The sequence below is a fragment of the Oryzias melastigma genome, linkage group LG13 (genome assembly GCF_002922805.2).
Source record: "Oryzias melastigma strain HK-1 linkage group LG13, ASM292280v2, whole genome shotgun sequence".
Taxonomy (NCBI): Eukaryota; Metazoa; Chordata; class Actinopteri; order Beloniformes; family Adrianichthyidae; genus Oryzias; species Oryzias melastigma.
In genome coordinates, this window is record NC_050524.1 from 31,096,581 (window position 1) to 31,113,988 (window position 17,408).

Consider the following 17,408-nt stretch of genomic DNA (forward strand, 5'->3'; position numbering starts at 1 on the left):
CAGAGATGCCCCGTCACCCTCCCACCAGCGGCCCTACATGTCTATGGTGCGGTTAAAATTGGCGGAAGGGGCACTGATGGCCACCATGTCTAACAGGTGTTTATTACTTTAGATGTCTGTCTCTAACAGTGGCCGGGTTCCCCCGCACAGTTGTGAGGATGCCGGGTGTCTGTGGTGTTTGTCTTGTGATCCAGTGTAGCGATGGCCAAGAAACGCTCATCACATTTAGCATTTAAACATCATGCGGTAGCATATGCCAAAGAACATTCTGGTGAGGAATCTGCAAGACATGATACAATGCACTTATCATTCCAATAATACTTGAAATGTTGATCTGTTTTTCTCTGCATTTTATGACTGCATTTCACCACTAAATGAACCCATTAGTCATCACCATCCTAATAAATATCACTCTCCGATTGACACGTCTCTAATAGACGCCGGTCTGGCTGCCAAAGTTTTTGAATAAACGCTACTATTAGAAGATAGACGGTAGTGTCAATTATTGCAGCACTCAAACTAGCTGCAAGCTTGAGGATTTCACCTCCGTGTTTAAACTTTTGGGGTTACCCGTGTTTGTTCACTCTCTACATCAGATTCCACAAGCGGGATTGTTACTGTGATACTTTATTAATCAGTGGCAGGTGTTCCCTTCACAGCTGGTTAGCTCCCACGGATATGAAAGGCTGTCGAGCTTCATTGTCTGTCACACTATTCTGCAGTTTACAGTTTGAGGCCGACTCTCTGGATTCTCTCGACATCACAGAGTTCATGTGCCGCAGACAGACGTAAGCACGCCAGCTGCTGTTCGCGGGTTATTGATCGCTTATCTCCTTGACCCCGCTGCTTGCTCACTGTCTGCGTGCTGCTAATTTCTTTTCGTGGTTCAAACACAACCCTAAGCTCTAAATCATCATGACAAAATGGAATTAATAGCTTCCTGAGACCATCTGTACAAGAATAAAAAGACTACATAAATAAACTGTCAATGCTCAGCCAGCTTCAGTGTGTTAGGGACAAGCTTGCCAACACCGATACAAAACCCTCATTCGGTGAGCCACCAGCTTAACCAAGCCGCTAAGTGAGACACAGATGAAGTCTTTTTTTGTGCTAAATCAGGATATTTTGTAATAATAGTTTGTAATAATATTCTAGCTTTTTGCGCCACTGGCTGAAAGATATTTTAGCCATGTTGATGTCAGACTGGATTTGCAGATTTATTTCTGCTTCATTATGTGCTAAAAAAGCTCTTTTGATTGAAAATGATAACCTTAAAAAGACTGTAAATTTCCTCCCTTAGCTGTAAAAAAATTCACTAGCAAGCCTCTGTCACCATGAGGAATTATGAGGATGAAGAAGCTAAATTTACCAAACTAGCAGCTACAGAGTGAAAATAGAGAAACTCCAAGCATATTTGTTATTCTGTTGTTTTGTTTTTTTCTTTTTTTATTAAAAAATTAGTTGTGTTTAAGAAGTACACAAATACTATTGCGCAAAAATTGTAAGTTTTTCAGACTATAAGTCACATCAGCGTATAAGTCTCAGGAGCCAAAAAATCCATGACAAAAAATATGTGTTACTTAAGGTGTACTTTGGAAGAAATGTATTTTAGAAAAATATGGTAACAAGAACAGCTAAAACCTAAATCATCGGAGCTGTTTTTCTGTGTTGCTGTTAGCAGCAAATACTTATGCACACTTACAGGTGGGGCTGTGAATCACTGGGTACCTCACGATACAATGCAATACATGGCTCACAGCATCTATGAATACTGCAATAATTGATAAAAAATCCTCTCCAATAACTCACATTATATAGAAGAACACATATTCTTGGGGAAAATATATCCCAATTCATTTTTTTTAGCTTGAACACAATCATAAAAACATTTTGCGTCTAATTTTTTTGCAATAAATAATAGATACTCTTGTGTAAATCAGTAATACTATGTCTTTGACAAGAATTGACACCAAGTGAATCGGAATTATTTGTAAAAATTCAGTGTTACTAATAGTAAACATGAACAGCAGTGCCACTACTTAGTGCACAATTGTTGTAAACAACAGGGAAAAAAAAATATTCAAGTAGCTGTCAGACAATTTGATGCTCACAACAGCCAGTCTTGAAACACGCCCCCTTTCTACCTCCAATTCAATTTTATTTATAAGGCCCAATATCACAAAGACAAAAATGTCTAATTGAGCTTCATTCCAGTAATTTTACAGATATGGAAGGTTAGTCATAAAATATAAACAATAGCTAAGAACTAAGCAGACTAAATAAAACTGGTTATCCCTGCCCTTAGACCCCGCCCCCAAAGGAACATCTCACCAAAGGATAATGAATTTACTGCCTTTTCAAACAAATTAAAAGATCAATACTTGGTAGGAACCCATCGAGAATTAATCGCAAGACTAAATATTGCAATATATATCGATCGCATTATCGATATTTTGGCACACCCGTACACACAGAACCCTCTAGTGCAGGGGTCTCAAGCTCAAATCAGCCGGGGGCCGCTGGAGGCGGAGTCTAGGTGAGGCTGGGCCGCATCAGGATTTTCACAAGAAAATCGCTGAGAAAACATTCCAATGTTCTCAAATATCTTTATTTTTAACACAAAATAATGAATAAATAATGAACGACGTGTATAGATCTTTGTCCATGTTGATTTATAAATATAAAAAAATAAGGGTAGTTAATGTCTGTTTCTGAAATAGTTTATATTGAAGAATAAATTTAAGATATATTGCTAAGGGGTAGAATTGAAAAAGTTTTTTAAACTTCTTCCTACTCCATTTCAAACTACATAATTGAGGTGTAATGTAGTTATAAAGAATTTTCTGTCGTTTTCTTGTTTTTTACCATGTACATTTAAAAGATGAATAAAACAAAAAAAAAACAAATAAATTAGTAATAAATAAATAAAATAATAATAATGACCAAACAACAGATACAGACAACTGAAGAAACCACATATTGACTGACTGACTAGAGAAAACTAATTATTTGTGTTCAGTTTCAATTGTCTGTATTAACAGATCCTCCTTCAGAGTTAGAGAAGCCCCGGTACCGAGAAAATGTTTGAAGGATTTCATTTTATGTAGATTTTTGTAGAACTCTCCTCACAATAAATAATCTGACCTACAGTGGTGGACAAAAGTGTTGGTACCCCTCAGTTAAAGAAGGACAAACCCACAATTCTCACTGAAATCACTTGAAACTTACAAAAGTAACAATAAATTAAAAAATATTGAAAATTAAACAATCAAAATCAGCCATCAATTTTGAATAGTTGGTTAACATAATTATTTAAAAAAAAAAACAAGTAATGAAACAGGCCTGGACAAAAATGATGTGTTGATGAGGTGTTTTATTTATTGTTACTTTTGGAAGTTTTGAGGGATTTCAGTCAGAATTGTGGGTTTGTCCTTCTTTAACTGAGGGGTATGAACACTTTTGTCCACGTCTGTATGTGTCTTCCATTCATTGGAGGTGTGGGGTGCTCGTGCGCGTGGCGGCTGCATCAGCGCGCATGTGGGAGGGGGGCTGCTTTCCATGGGGGTTCTATGCAAACGCGCGTAGCAGAATGTCGGACTTCTATCGCGTTTACATGGACTGGAATGCGCGCCGACCCAGCCGGTGTGTGAACCTTAAAAGTCACAGACACGCTACGCAGGTGCGAACCAAGCTCAGGGTCACATGATTGACAGCTGGGTGCCCCGGATCGCCGCGCGGGGCGGGCTACAGGTCTGTGGCTCGGAACTTGTGGAGTTCTGGTTTGGAACAGTCAGCACGTCAAAAACACGTATTCCTCGACATCATATCTGTCTCTCATTCATTCTGAGAGAGACATCCACAGACGGAGCTGGTAGCCCCTTCGACACGCGGCGACAGAAACACATTTTTTGACGAGCCGCGAGCAGCAAATTCCCCGCACGGGGCACGTGAATTTGTCCTGCAAATCGCACTTGGTGCTTCCTGGCTCCTCCTCCGCCCAGCTGATTGGAGGAAGGAATGAATGATAGACAGAGGTACTGGACAGCCCGTCGATGTCCCGCCCTCCAGAGTCATATACCTCACTGTGATTGGTTCATTCAGCTCTGCACATAACAACTGTCATTCATATCAGCCTTGCGGGCCGCACTAACAGTAATCTTTCATATGAAGACGGGGGCCGCAAATTATCATCCTGCGGGCCGCAGATGGCCCGCGGGCCGCGAGTTTGAGACCCCTGCTCTAGTGGCTATTCTTATTTTTTGTTAATGTCATGATTTACACCTGAGTACAAGGCACACCCTGGGCCAAACTAAGCAAAAATGATTTTTTTTCAACTTTTACTCCAAAAAATTCAATAACTTTCAAGTTATGTTAACAGCAGGTATGTGACACACGTTCAAGTGTGTACATCATTTACCAGCCAGCAAGGCCAAGTGGCCTCCATTTGGTTTAACCCTTGTGCTCTCGTGTGCGGTCCAGATGACCACACCCTTATATTGATGTGTGATCCTTCCCATGACAAAGATGGGCAGAAGATATGGTTCCCAATTAGGTTTGTCCGCAGTTTCCATGGTGGCCCCACCTGTGGTTGCTCACATCTGCCCAGGGACCAGCAGTTTGGGCGCTGCTTCTGCCAGTCCCTGGGCGGCGACGCTTCGCTGTCCAGCGGGTGGTTTGCTGGTGTAGCGAGCCAGTCTGTCCACTTCAGTCAATGAGGGCAAACACAGGTGGGGCCCATAGTTGTTGTCCCCTTTTAGACTATATGGGGTCCACTTGGCTGTGCTGTTTTGGATGCTGTCCACGGACGAGCAGGGAATGATTCTTCTTCTATCTCTTTTTCTACCGTTTACTAGCACATGTCTGCTACCTAGAGATGAAAGAGTCTTGGTGTGAATTGTGGAAGCGGTGCTAATGTTGTGAATCTTGTTCCTGGCATTTTTCTGTCCCAGCTCTATTCCAATATATGAAAGACTTGATGTTATATAACTAAAACCGGGGACAACACACAGTTATTAATTCTGCTTCATGATCAATCTTTCAAACAGTTGGCACTTCAGTGAATTGAAAGATGCAATCCATACGTCACTACCAAATCTCTGATTGGTCAAAGTCTGGCCTAGTTAACTCTCAACGCACATAGAGACTAAAAACGCTCTTAAAATTTAAGTTTTAAAGCCCAATCAAGCATATTTACATTGACATTTCATTGAAATTTGTCACAAACACACACTGCTGAGGGCGTGTGAACGTAGCTTTACAGTTGTTCGCTATGCTAACTATATAACCACGACCTTTAGCAACACCATAACCAAGAGACCAGATGACCTGATTTTACTAGGACAATAACTAAACAATATATAAATGCAGACGGAAGGCTGAGGATATTTAGAAACATTGTTTTAAGATAGGCTTCAATGCAGTTTCTAATCATCCTCAGAGGTTTTGCCTGATTGCAATAAAAACATCAGTATCTCAAGAAAGATGTCTAATTCCAGCAGCATGTTAGAACATGAAAAAAGCATGAAAAAATGATGGGTTTCAAAGTGGTACTTAGCTAAATAACGCAATTATAAAGACATTAATTCCACAATAGCCATCATTAGCAGGCGGCCAGGCAACCGTGCATTAGTCTTGAGGGAGAAAAAAAATCATAAAAAATGTCCTAAGACTTTATACCTCTTCTCTTGCTGTACACTAACTGGGTAATAATAACAGCACAGAAAAATCAGCCAGAGTTGTTGGCGGAGCTGAAAACTCCAAAGAAATTATTTAAAGCATTTCTTGAGAATGGCCCAATTCAGCTGAAATGTGTAAACAACTCTGTGCCAGGGTGGAATTAAGACTTCTAATGCATGCAGGCACGTACACCTTCGCTTCATTAGGACTTCCAGCACCCGTCAGCGCCTACGTTTTGCCAATGTGCATTTTTAGCCGAAAATAATTTGCTTCCAAGAAAGTTTGGATATAAATCTAAGTTTACTTGATTTAATAGAAAACACATTTACTGAACTTTCTGTCGTCTATATTTTTAGATGTTGACATGGATCTTCTGCTATCATAAACTGGAAAACACGTCAAATTAATCTTGTAGGTTAATTAGCTTTTTTTGCACAGCAAAAGTGACGGATTTTAACTGCTTTACTGCATCCAAACGTGCATGCATCTACCTTGTATTTGTTGGATGTCTCCTTCTCCCTTTAGAAAACCTGGATCTTTGCAATTTTTATGATTTTTTTTTTTTTTTTTCCTGTCAGAAGAACACAGTATTTGTTGTGTTCCTATCAAGTCCAGGTGCTGATGCAGCATGGATATTTGTGAAGTCTTGGCAGAAAGCAACATTTTTTTTATTTTTTTTTCTGATGTAGTTGAATAAGACATTATGTCAGTTTATTCTTGTAACATCACCCAACATCGACTGTGTGCAGGCTGGGGAGACGTGACTAACACTTCCTGTGTCCAAATGCAGTAAAGAAGAAAACAAAGTGAAGTAACCACTGCAGTTCAGCAGTACAGTTAACTGCATGTTCACACAGAACCACATAAAGGAAGGATTCTTATCTGTTCTGATTCTGTTCATTCTTACTTCTGAGTTTTCTTTTGTTACTGCTGTGTGAAAATAAATACAAATGTGTTTGTCTTTCAGGGATGGAAATTCGATGCTGCTGTCCTGGTGAAGCAAGCTAGCAAGGAGAAAGCGGGAAATGATGACGCACAGCGGATAACATCAACATCAGACGGCCCAGCCAGCATCCAGTGTGCCCACATGAGCATCCATAGTGGAGCCATGATTCAGTTCTAACTGTGGGTGAGCACCAAGACTTTTTTTTATGTTGGTTGTTTTTAATCCATGTAATTGTATTGAGTCTCAAGGCATTGATATTTTATTCTGAGGAATACACATTTTTGATCATTCGTAACATTGTACTTGAATATTTAGAGGGTGTACCACAATATCCCACAACGACAAGAGCGTCTCACAGAAAACAAGATAAATCATTTAGCAGTTTGTTCATTTGAAGGCTCATTTTGCTCACCGCAGAGACTGAATCTTAAGAAAGTAGAAAGAAAAAAATGTCTTGTTTTCTGTCTTGCAATAAAAACAATCTTATTAAGAAAAATAATCTCAGTTTGAGGAATCACGTCTCAGACACTTAGAATTTCTTTCTTAAAACCCTCTTCAAAATGGCGTCCACATGCGATGACATCACATTTCGGGTTATATTACCACAGTAGTTAATTCTGTTGTCCTGTGACCATGTGTGTGGAGCGTTGCTCAGACAATGGCTCAGGTATTAAGAGCTTAAAATAAGAATTCTTGGGAAGACCATGTTTCTCTAGATTTTTGAGCATTCGTGTATCGATGCAATACTAGTAAATATCGCCAATTTTGATACCAATATCGATATTTTTCGTAAATGCGGTGAAACAAACCTCAAACTCTTGATTGTTTTTAAAAAGCAGTGAATGCTTTTTTGTAATTTTCCTTTTTTAAATTACTTGATAAACATAAAAACAGAATTAGGATAATCTTTTCAATTAAATGGAAATCAATTTAATAAAATAAAAACTTCTTGAAATAAATATAAAGTGAAGTAGTGAATACAAAACAGCCAACAAACCAAAAGAAAACAAGTAACTATTAAATGTTTAATGATTGGAAAAAAAAAAAATAGTAATATAAATTGTTTCTAACTTCTCACCCTTTAATTAGAACAATAAAAACAGGGGAAAAGTAGCTTGTCAAAAACGGCATTTAAATAGAGTGGAAATAGGGTGAACGATGGATGGCGTCTGCATGCAAACACTGTGAGATCTCACAGGAGAGTGGTGAGGCAGCGACTCAGTTGGGTCCTTTTTGGTGATGCAGAAACTTTTCTCACAAGAGTGGAAATATCCATATCTGCGGGCCGCTATCGATACAATACAGATACCAACTTGATATGGATGCTATCAATATTTTGGATTGATCTGCCCAGCACTATTATTTATAGAAAATCTGCCAAAAGGGTTAGAATTTTTGATTTATTTCTATGGGGCAGTGTATCAAACCTCTGAATTGCTGTCAACATTTAAATAACTAGGAAAGTTTTTTTTTTTTTTTTGAGTCAAAATAATATGTATTTTTCAATTTGCCAATTCAAACTTTAAATATAAATTAAATTTTCTTATTTAGAATTCAATATTAAAGATTACAATGACTATTACTATTATTATTATTATTACTATTCAATATAACCATATAAAACCTTATATTCAAATGTAATTTTAGTATTGAATTGTAAATTACAAAATGCACTTTCATTTAAATTATGGTATTAAAATCCCATACCTATTTACAATGCAAATGACTTTGTTTTTATTTTTATTTCCTTTTCTTAAATTGTCATATTTCATTGTCATTTTAATTTTGAATTGTATTATATTTAATTATTGTGGTGCATTGTGATATTTATCGTTTATTGTGATATAAAATAATTGATATTGGTTTTTTTTCCATATCGCCTAGCACTAGTTCAGTCTGTCATTTATAATCAAAGTGGAATCATTTTGTTGGCTTTAGAAAGGATTTTATTGTCCCAAAAGTAGAAAATATTAACTTTTTGGTGGAGATTTTTTTTTTATCTGCTGAGAATTGTTACAATGAAAGCTAGTCGGTTGAACTAGAATTGAATGACGTTATTGTCACTGTCCACGTCTCCAATAACACTGTAAGCCATCCCCATTTCAATACAAAATAATATATACATACATGCTACAAACCTGACCTGGATGCTAATGGAGTATTTGTAAACAAAGCCTAATAAAGATAATTGGTGTGAACAATTATGTTCAGTCTCGACATACTGCCGTCTTCCCAGCAGTGGGAGCAGGAAAAAGGATGACTCGTTTCCTCATGTGTGAATCTGAAAGAGCGTGCCGAACACCTGTGCCGGCATCCTGTCTGCTTCTTTTTCTTCTTTTAATTGAGCTAAAAGCTTAATATCTGTATTTTTCCAGCTGTGACTTGGCATCATTCCAAAGACTATTAAGGAAGAGAAAAACAGAGAGAGAGTAGAGGAGGATCCCTAAATTCAATGTAAATGAGCAGGGAGGAACAGGAGGAGGAACATGGCTGCCCATCTCTTTTTCTGTAAACTAGACCTCCTTTAGTTCCCCTTTCTCCAGTCACTGCCTTATGTGTTTGCCATGTAGTTATTCCCAACATACTGTAGCTCTGATCACGACTTTAAAACTGATCTTTTCATCAATTCCATTGATTGAGCTGTAATATAATCAGCAGTGAGGTTTCTTAATGGCGTGTTACTGCAGCATCTCGGATTCAAAGATGGCCTTCACTTGTGCTCTGATGACCTAAACCGGATTTTTTCCGTCAATCCATTTAGAACACTTCAAGACCGAAAGTAGAAATACTATTAATATTACCATACAAATGCACCAAGCAAAATGTATAAAAACTAAGGCTGGGAATCGATTACAAAAATTAACTAATTAATCGCAAACCTGGAAAAAATTAATCACGATTATTATTTTTTTTTTTTGTCTCAGTATTTGCCGACCACGTATTATCTGTGAATAATCACAATATGAAATCACACACGAAACTCTACAGTTAGAACATTTATTGTTAATTACTGCTGTCAATCAGTTACAAAAAAAAATCAGATTAATCGCATTTTTGTGTTGGGTTTAATCACAATTAATCATAATTTTTTACAAGGTCAAATGTATTTGTACAATATGGTACCAGACTATGGGTCAAATAGCCCGCTTTTTTGTGAAAAGGTGATCTAAACCACAAAATAGCAAGAAAATTTGTTCTAAAAATCAATTGAATAGTTAATTATTTTGCAAGTGATCATGGGACAAGCAGGATAGCACCAGACGAAATGTTTGACCATGGAAGCCTGAACTTCAATCAAAAGACCGTTTCTTCAATTAATTTGCGTTAATACTTATTAACGTGTTCATTATTTTTTTATTAATTGTGTGCATTAATGTTCACAGTCCTAATAAAAACTGAAAGATTTTGGACCAAAGGTGACTGATGAATTATGAATATTGTTAGGCCTCTGAAAGGCAGTTATTGTTTGTGTAACATGTGTTAATTTGTAAATTTCCTAATAGTTCTCTAGAATTATGAAGTAATTAATAGTAAAAGTGAAAAAATGCATATAAATGTCTAAATTGTGTGTTATCTATTATTTGAGCCACACAATCAATTCTTAAAAGAAGGAGAACATCAGTCTGCTTTGTGAATTTGACGATAAAATCATAGACATTTTCTTGATCTTTTGAGATATTTCACTCGGAATGAGAGCCTCAAAGCTGCTCAAACAAAAGCAGTGACTTCTACAAACAAACTGTAGGAAAAATGATTTGATGCTGCTTGAGTCTCAGGGAAGTTTCTTCATTTCCACTGTGAGTCGAGCATGAAGTATGGAGAGGCCAATAGACTTTAGTAGTTGTATAGCTGCTTGAATCAGCGGTTTTAGACCTTTTGAACCTCTGTCATCGGAGATGTAAACACGTAAATAACGCACTCCAATGAACCGGTTTGTGCTTTAAAGTGATCGGCTATTGCATCAATCGTATTCACAATCTAATAATGTTGGCTGGTCTGCAGTAGCTGAGATGAACTTCTGAGTGGCTTCATACTTTTGAATGATTAATTGCATTTTATGATGAAGTATTAGGGCCAGTTTACAAACATTTTTTTTCATTATGACTTTAAATCTAGTAAATTTATGAAAAAAAGACATAACTGGTAGATTTTGAGAGTAAAGTCTGTATATTCTACCCCCAGCCTGGTCTGGACAGTGAGGGTTAAGTCAGACAGCTTGTGACGGGGCTGATGAGCTCACTGGTTTGGCAACGGTGCAACTCCAAGACCTCATCTAGTGGCTTTAATTTAGCTTTTGTTAGCTGTTACAGCTTGTCCTCAATTAATGTTCAGAGAATAATGCAGCTTTCACCTATTATGGCATTTCATTCTTGGAGGCTCTGTGCTGCCTGGTACTCTGTAACCCTGCATGTGTCGCAAAGAATGCTTTTTATTCTGATCTGAAAGAGAAAAATGCTGCAAAAAATCTCAACTTAAAATCAAATCACGCTTTAGAGTCTCACTCCGATCATCTTTTGATCTATTGTAAAAGGATTCCCAGTGGTCTTTTAATTATGACGATGCAGTTTTTAGCCAAAATCAAACAAAGTTTTGTTTTCTAGGACATAATTTCTGCAGAGCGGCAGTAGTTTACTTCTGAGTTGCCTGAGTAACCCCCCTTCCCGTCCCTAATAACTGAGCTAGCTGATTACAATCAAATACAATCTTTAAAGATCCCATCTGATGAAAATCATGTTTTTGAGTTTTTAACATGTATGTGTGCTTTATGAAGGAGAACAACTATAAAAAGGAATTATATTGTTTTTGCATTTCTGAGTATTTCTCCTTTTAATTCTGTCAAACTGTCGCAGACATGCTCTGTTTGAATGAATGACCCTTCTTAATGTCTCAGGGCTGCACAGCACCATAAGCCACGCCCCCTCAGAGGAGATTTTGGAAACAGATGCTTCAGATAAACATGAAAAATGGCTTTTTAAGACATTTAGCTTGTTGGATTTTGGTTAAAAACGTCATAATCATAATTAAAACACTACTGGGAGCATTTTTTTAAATAAAATAATTGTCATAGAGGGACTTTAACGATCTGAATAAAGAAACACTCAGAAATGCAATTTTAAGCTCAATTTCCTTCATATGTGTCCTCCGTCATCTGAAAAATGCTCCAAAAACATGTTAAAGACATCTCTGATTTGCACACTAGCAAACCATGTTTTGGTGTTCTCACTGTGATTTGTCGATATGGATTTTCCCAGGTAATGCCAAGCAGTTTAACCAATCCTGGAGATGCCGAAGAGAAGAGATATTCTTGCCATCGTACTGATTGTGTTACCCTGGACTCTGCTCATCACTGTTTGGCACCAAAGCGCGATAGCTCCACTGCTTGCCATCCGCAAGGGTAAGAGGTACACAGCACTTCACGGGCACTATCAGACTCGGAGTGGGTCCTTGAACCTAACACCACACTTTGGTTTTAGTGGAGAGGCACTCACAAGGCATGACCAGTAGCTTTATCACAATTCAATAACACTTGTCCTACTTTCAGGTGGTATTTTGATCATGCATGCTTGGTCTGTCAGGCAAAGGGTTAATTATGCAACTTCTTCTATTTGTTTTTTCCATGTCAACAACCTCCTGCCGACAGCAGAATGCTAAAAAGAAACACCAGTTCTGTCTCAAATGAACCTGTGGCATCTTGATCAGTTTACCATGTAATGTTTGCACACCAGCCTGTGTCGTTAACACATACTCACGGCTCTCCCAATCATCTCTAGAGGCCACATGCCAACACTGTGAAATGTCAAGTATGCGGCAGAGTAAACACAACCGAATTAGAGCCACGTCAAATCAATGAAGCCGTTTGCTCTTTTCCTGTCGCACCTCGAGGGCACCTGTGGGGGTTTTACCATCTCACCAAGTTAATTCCAGTCATCCATTGGCAGCTTAGACATTGTTTGACGCTAACCGTTGTTGCTTTTTTCTTATTTCCCCCAAGTTTCTGAGTTAACACAGTCAGTCTGATAAGCAGTCGTCATTGAAGCATTAACCGTCTCGGGGTAAATGTGACAACATGACCAATAGATGGCGTTCAGTGGAAAACAATTTCCCTCCTGTACTTTTTGACAAAGTTCTACCCACAGACTTCCCTTTGTGTGCTCCTAAAAGCTAAAGCCAGAGAGGATTTTTTTTTTTTTTTTTGGCAGCATGCTCTCTGGCAGCCTCAGCTGAACATCTGGCTATCAGCAGATTGTCTTCATCTCTGTACTGTATAATAATCCTCTTTACGTTGTAGGTGTGAATGGCGCCGTGACAAAGGCGGCCGTTCGCAGTGTCCCAATGAAAAGAAAGGAACAACTTTGAATATGTTGTAATCATGTATTGTGTACTCTAAAATTGACTGCAAAACCTTCCTGCAAAAATATCAGAGGATATTTTGCAAACTGTAAAATCGCAGAAGGTATTTTGTTCCTGTGCAGACAGAAAGTAAGTTGCAAGCAGAGCTGGGTAGGACTTAGTAACATAGACTAAAGTCATATTTTGAATAACTTTTGCTTCTTTACTGCACTATGCGTTTTCTTTTTTTACTATACCTATGTCGTTGGTGCCCATAAATGAAACGCAAAGGGAATGTAAGTAGATCACAGACCACCGAGAATAAATAAACCCCCCAAAATATATATTTTTAATTTCCTCCAACCAATTATCATCCTCGCTGTGAAGTATGTCACTGGATTGACAAGCAGAACAGCCGATCGAACATTCTCTGATACATGTGTGTTCATCAACACTGAGCCCCACACTCCCCCAACCACAGCAAAACTATGTGATGCGGGACTGTCTCTACCAAATTTTTGAAGTAAAAACCTCTGAGTATGACTATTTTACCAAGATTCTTTATGAATCTTCTGTCTTCCAGTGATAAAAACGTGACTTGTTAAAGAAAAAAAAAAATCAATTTTTCATTTGACTTTTTTTTTTTTTAATGCAATGCATTGTGGTTTATTTTCACCAATGTAGTGAGCATACTTACAGACTGGTTTTTCACAGAGACTTCTTGGAAATATCCGGACCAGGGCACTTAATTTTGCAATTGTAGATTCTAAAATCTTTACAAAATGACAAAAACACCATATAGACCTTATTGTGCCTTATTGTTGTCAAAAACACTGGAAACAAGAGAATATCAATTATGTAATTCATGTGTGTATTGGCAAGTGCCTGGCGACACGATATGTATTCCGATACGTGTCTCGCGATATGATATATATCGCGATATATCCCAAGATTGCAACAGAACAATTGTTCACTTTTTTTAAAGGTATGACCTAGAAAAAAAAACTATATCTGAATATGAATATGGCTGCCCTGCGACAGACTGGCGACCTGTCCAGGGTAAACCCCGCCTTCGCCCGTCAGTAGCCGGGATAGGCTCCGGCACCCCCGCGACCCCGAGAGGGAAAGAGTGGCCAAGAAGATGGATGGATGAATACGTCTCTCATTGTATTAAAATGCTAAATTTCACTTTATTTAAATTAAGCACTGCAACTGTACACTCATACTGGCAGCAATGTGGCACAGAGTTTCCCAAGTAAAAACAAAGTCTCTTAGCAGCACAAGATCAAGAGATCTTGTTTCTGTTGCATTGTAGAGTTCCATAAAGAGACTCAGTGTGCTGTGCTGCCAACTAGTGGTCGGATGTTTAAGTGGAAAACAAACCTAAGACACTGAAGGATGCTCATAATTAATGAACTATTGTCTTGTCAGTATTTTAAATCAGCACAAGTATCGCCAAATGAAATATCGCGATATATTGACGAATCGATTTTTCCCTATAGTGAGTAGTGAAAGAATTCAGACACAACCACAGAGTTTTTCTTCCTCCTAAACTTCAGAAATGTCAAACGTGGATGTAGCTGCCAATGTGTTTCACTTTTTTCTCGAATGGCTCGAGCTCAGTCACTCAAAAAGTACGGCTCTGTTGTTGATGCATTACGACTATGAACTCACGGGTCCAATTCAACAAGCCTGTTGAAGGAAAAATGACAGAAACTACTACCACTACAAATAATAAGTCTGTGCTTTTAAGTGCATAAATATGAACATTTCAAATTATTAATGTATAATGTAGGATTTTATTCAAACAATAAGTAGATGTTTTGGACGTGGCTGTTACAAAATGCCAAAAAAGAAAAACCTCACACCTGATCTACAGTATAATAAAATGTTACTCTTGCTCAGCGTTTGTAGGTTGTTTGTACACAGTAAACCAGCACAATTTGGATATCTGCAGATAATTGTACAAAAAAGGTCATTTTCTGCTTGTTACAACACTATTTTATAATCTCAGAGGAAAATAAATGCTGTGTTTGCTTGTCAAGCAGCAGTGATGTGTTGGAGAAAAACACTAAAAGCGAGTTGTTATCCAGAAACATTTGACTCATCCCAATATCTTTGATGTTGTTGTTTACTTTTGACATATCCCACCATTTTACGCCTTCCTGACACAACCTTGTATTTTATCCAGGCTGGGGACCAGCACGGGGAAACCCTGACTTTAGCCCCTCCCCTATTCCAATGTCTTTGATGAAAGGGAATAACTAATTCAAAAAAATGGAAATTGGATACTGTTTGCTGGTTTTGGCCAACAAAATTGAAAATAAAAAGAGTAGTTAGAGCCTTATTGTAGTCAAAAACACTGGAAACGAGAATATCAATCAATTTCAGGGCTGTCATTTTATTGCGTTAATTGCAATTAATTAATTAGACATTTTACCGCAATACTTTTTTTTTTAATCACGTTAATCTCCTCTTGCGTCAGATGGTTACTTCTGTGTTATGCGAGCCTGGAGGAGCATTTTATCCTGCTCATACCATGATCATTTACAAAATATATAAATATTAACTAAATTACTACAACCTCAGTACGTTATATTTTTAAAAATCGAAATAGTTCATTTCCTCTGCAGTGTTTCATTCCTTCCTTCTCAATTTCTTTTCTGTTTCATCTTAGTCTTTAAAATGATCAAATTCATTCAAACAGGTTAAAAGAAACTATACAGTTTCTTTCATGTCTTTTCGACTGCCTTGCTGTTGTGGTAAACTGTGGAATAAGGTAGCCTACATCAACCATGGAGAAATGTGTGTTCACTATTTTTTGATTGCTCTAAAAAAGTGTTCCTACTGTGCTTTGATGCAGTAAAATAGAGCATTCTGGACCTCATGTTTATTTTAAATTTTGTTATTTGTTTAACATTGAAAAAAAATTACCCCTCGGTGGTGTCAAAGTAAAAGTTGGAAGTCTTTTATAATAAAAAATAGATCTTAATAAAGCCAACTTTTTAGTTTTATTTCGATCTTTTACTGCACCATAATGCCACAAACTTAAATAAAATACCTCAAAATAAGGTTTTTAACAGCAGCTATTAGGTTAAAAAAATTGCTATTAAATCAATTAATTAGATTAATAATTATAGGTCAATTAATTGATCACACAAAAAATGTAATCACTTCACAGCCCTAATTAATGTATTTTTAATAAATGAATATTTGATTTACATTTCTTAAAGAATATCCTTTTTAGGGTATATATTCAGTCATTTCTTACTCACATTAAATAAATGTTAGAATTTTACTTGAGTATTACTTTTTAAGTAAAATGTACTTTCATTCGTTTGGTTACCCAGAGTATAACAATGGAGGGACATGGCAGGTGTATATAGAAAAACCTGAACTTTGGGAACTGCAGGCCTCATCACTATACTACTTCCCCATGCACTGTCTTTCTGTCCGTTAGCTTTGTGATCCTCTCACAGTGCCTGCTTTCGCTTCTTACAGCCTGTCACCACCTAGTAAAAGAGATCTTTATCATTCCAGAGAGGCTTGCAGTCCACCACCAACATCTCTCAGGTACACTTTACCTGCACTGGGCTTAGGTTACCTGAGGCAAAAGCAACTCAAGATCTCGCTAATCCCCTACTTGTCTTTTTATCTTCATATCTGCAGATTCGGGTGGCGAGGGCAAGAGGGAGGCAGGAGGTCAGGACTCCAAAGAATACTGCGCTTCAGACAAAGACATCGTGGAGGTGGTGAGGACAGAGTATGTGTACACGCGGCCTCCCCCGTGGTCTGACGTGCTCCCCACCATCCACATCATCACCCCCACGTACAGCCGCCCTGTGCAGAAGGCCGAGTTGACACGGCTGGCAAACACTTTTCTCCATGTGCCCAACCTGCACTGGATCCTGGTGGAGGACTCCCAGAGGAGGACGCCTCTCGTCACGCGCCTCCTCAGAGAGACCGGGCTGAACTACACCCACCTCAACGTGGAGACCCCCAGGAACTATAAACTGCGGGGGGACACTCGGGATCCCAGGATTCCGAGAGGAACCATGCAGAGGAATCTGGCTCTGCGGTGGCTGAGGGAGACCTTCAACGCCAACAACAGCCAAGCCGGAATCGTCTACTTTGCTGATGATGACAATACGTACAGCCTGGAGCTGTTTGAGGAGGTTAGTGATGGAGCAAAGCGACACCGTTTCTTCCATTATCACTCCAGAGCCATGTACGGTTTCAGTACATGGCTTTCTTCTGGAGAAAAAGAAAATAGGAATTTAAAAAAAAAAATTTAAGATATTATTTAAGTAAAATGTTAACATTTTTGGCTAATTTGTTATCTACTGGGGTTTTTAGGCTAATTTAGAGTGTAGCTTCTATTTTAGCAGCAGGCTAACGTTTTTGACTTATTTAGTTATGCTAACTTGGAGTTTAGCTAATATTTTAGCAATATGCT

At 38.1% G+C, this 17,408-nt stretch overlaps 1 protein-coding gene across 5 annotated transcripts in view; it reads left to right on the forward strand.

Moving 5' to 3' along the window:
- b3gat1a (beta-1,3-glucuronyltransferase 1 (glucuronosyltransferase P) a) overlaps nucleotides 1-17,408 on the forward strand; it is a 71,763-nt gene that overhangs the window by 34,934 nt on the left and 19,421 nt on the right. Inside the window, exons 2-5 of one of the 5 annotated variants that reach the window (XM_024276626.2) lie at nucleotides 6,644-6,805; nucleotides 11,875-12,017; nucleotides 16,454-16,525; nucleotides 16,622-17,127. In XM_024276626.2, the coding sequence (XP_024132394.1) occupies nucleotides 11,906-12,017; nucleotides 16,454-16,525; nucleotides 16,622-17,127 (690 nt within the window). In that variant the 5' untranslated portion in view covers nucleotides 6,644-6,805; nucleotides 11,875-11,905. Of the gene's footprint in view, nucleotides 1-5,460; nucleotides 6,806-11,874; nucleotides 12,018-16,453; nucleotides 16,526-16,621; nucleotides 17,128-17,408 lie in introns of those variants that run through there. The other 4 variants (XM_024276628.2, XM_024276627.2, XM_036215041.1 and 1 more) reach the window with 4 other exon arrangements.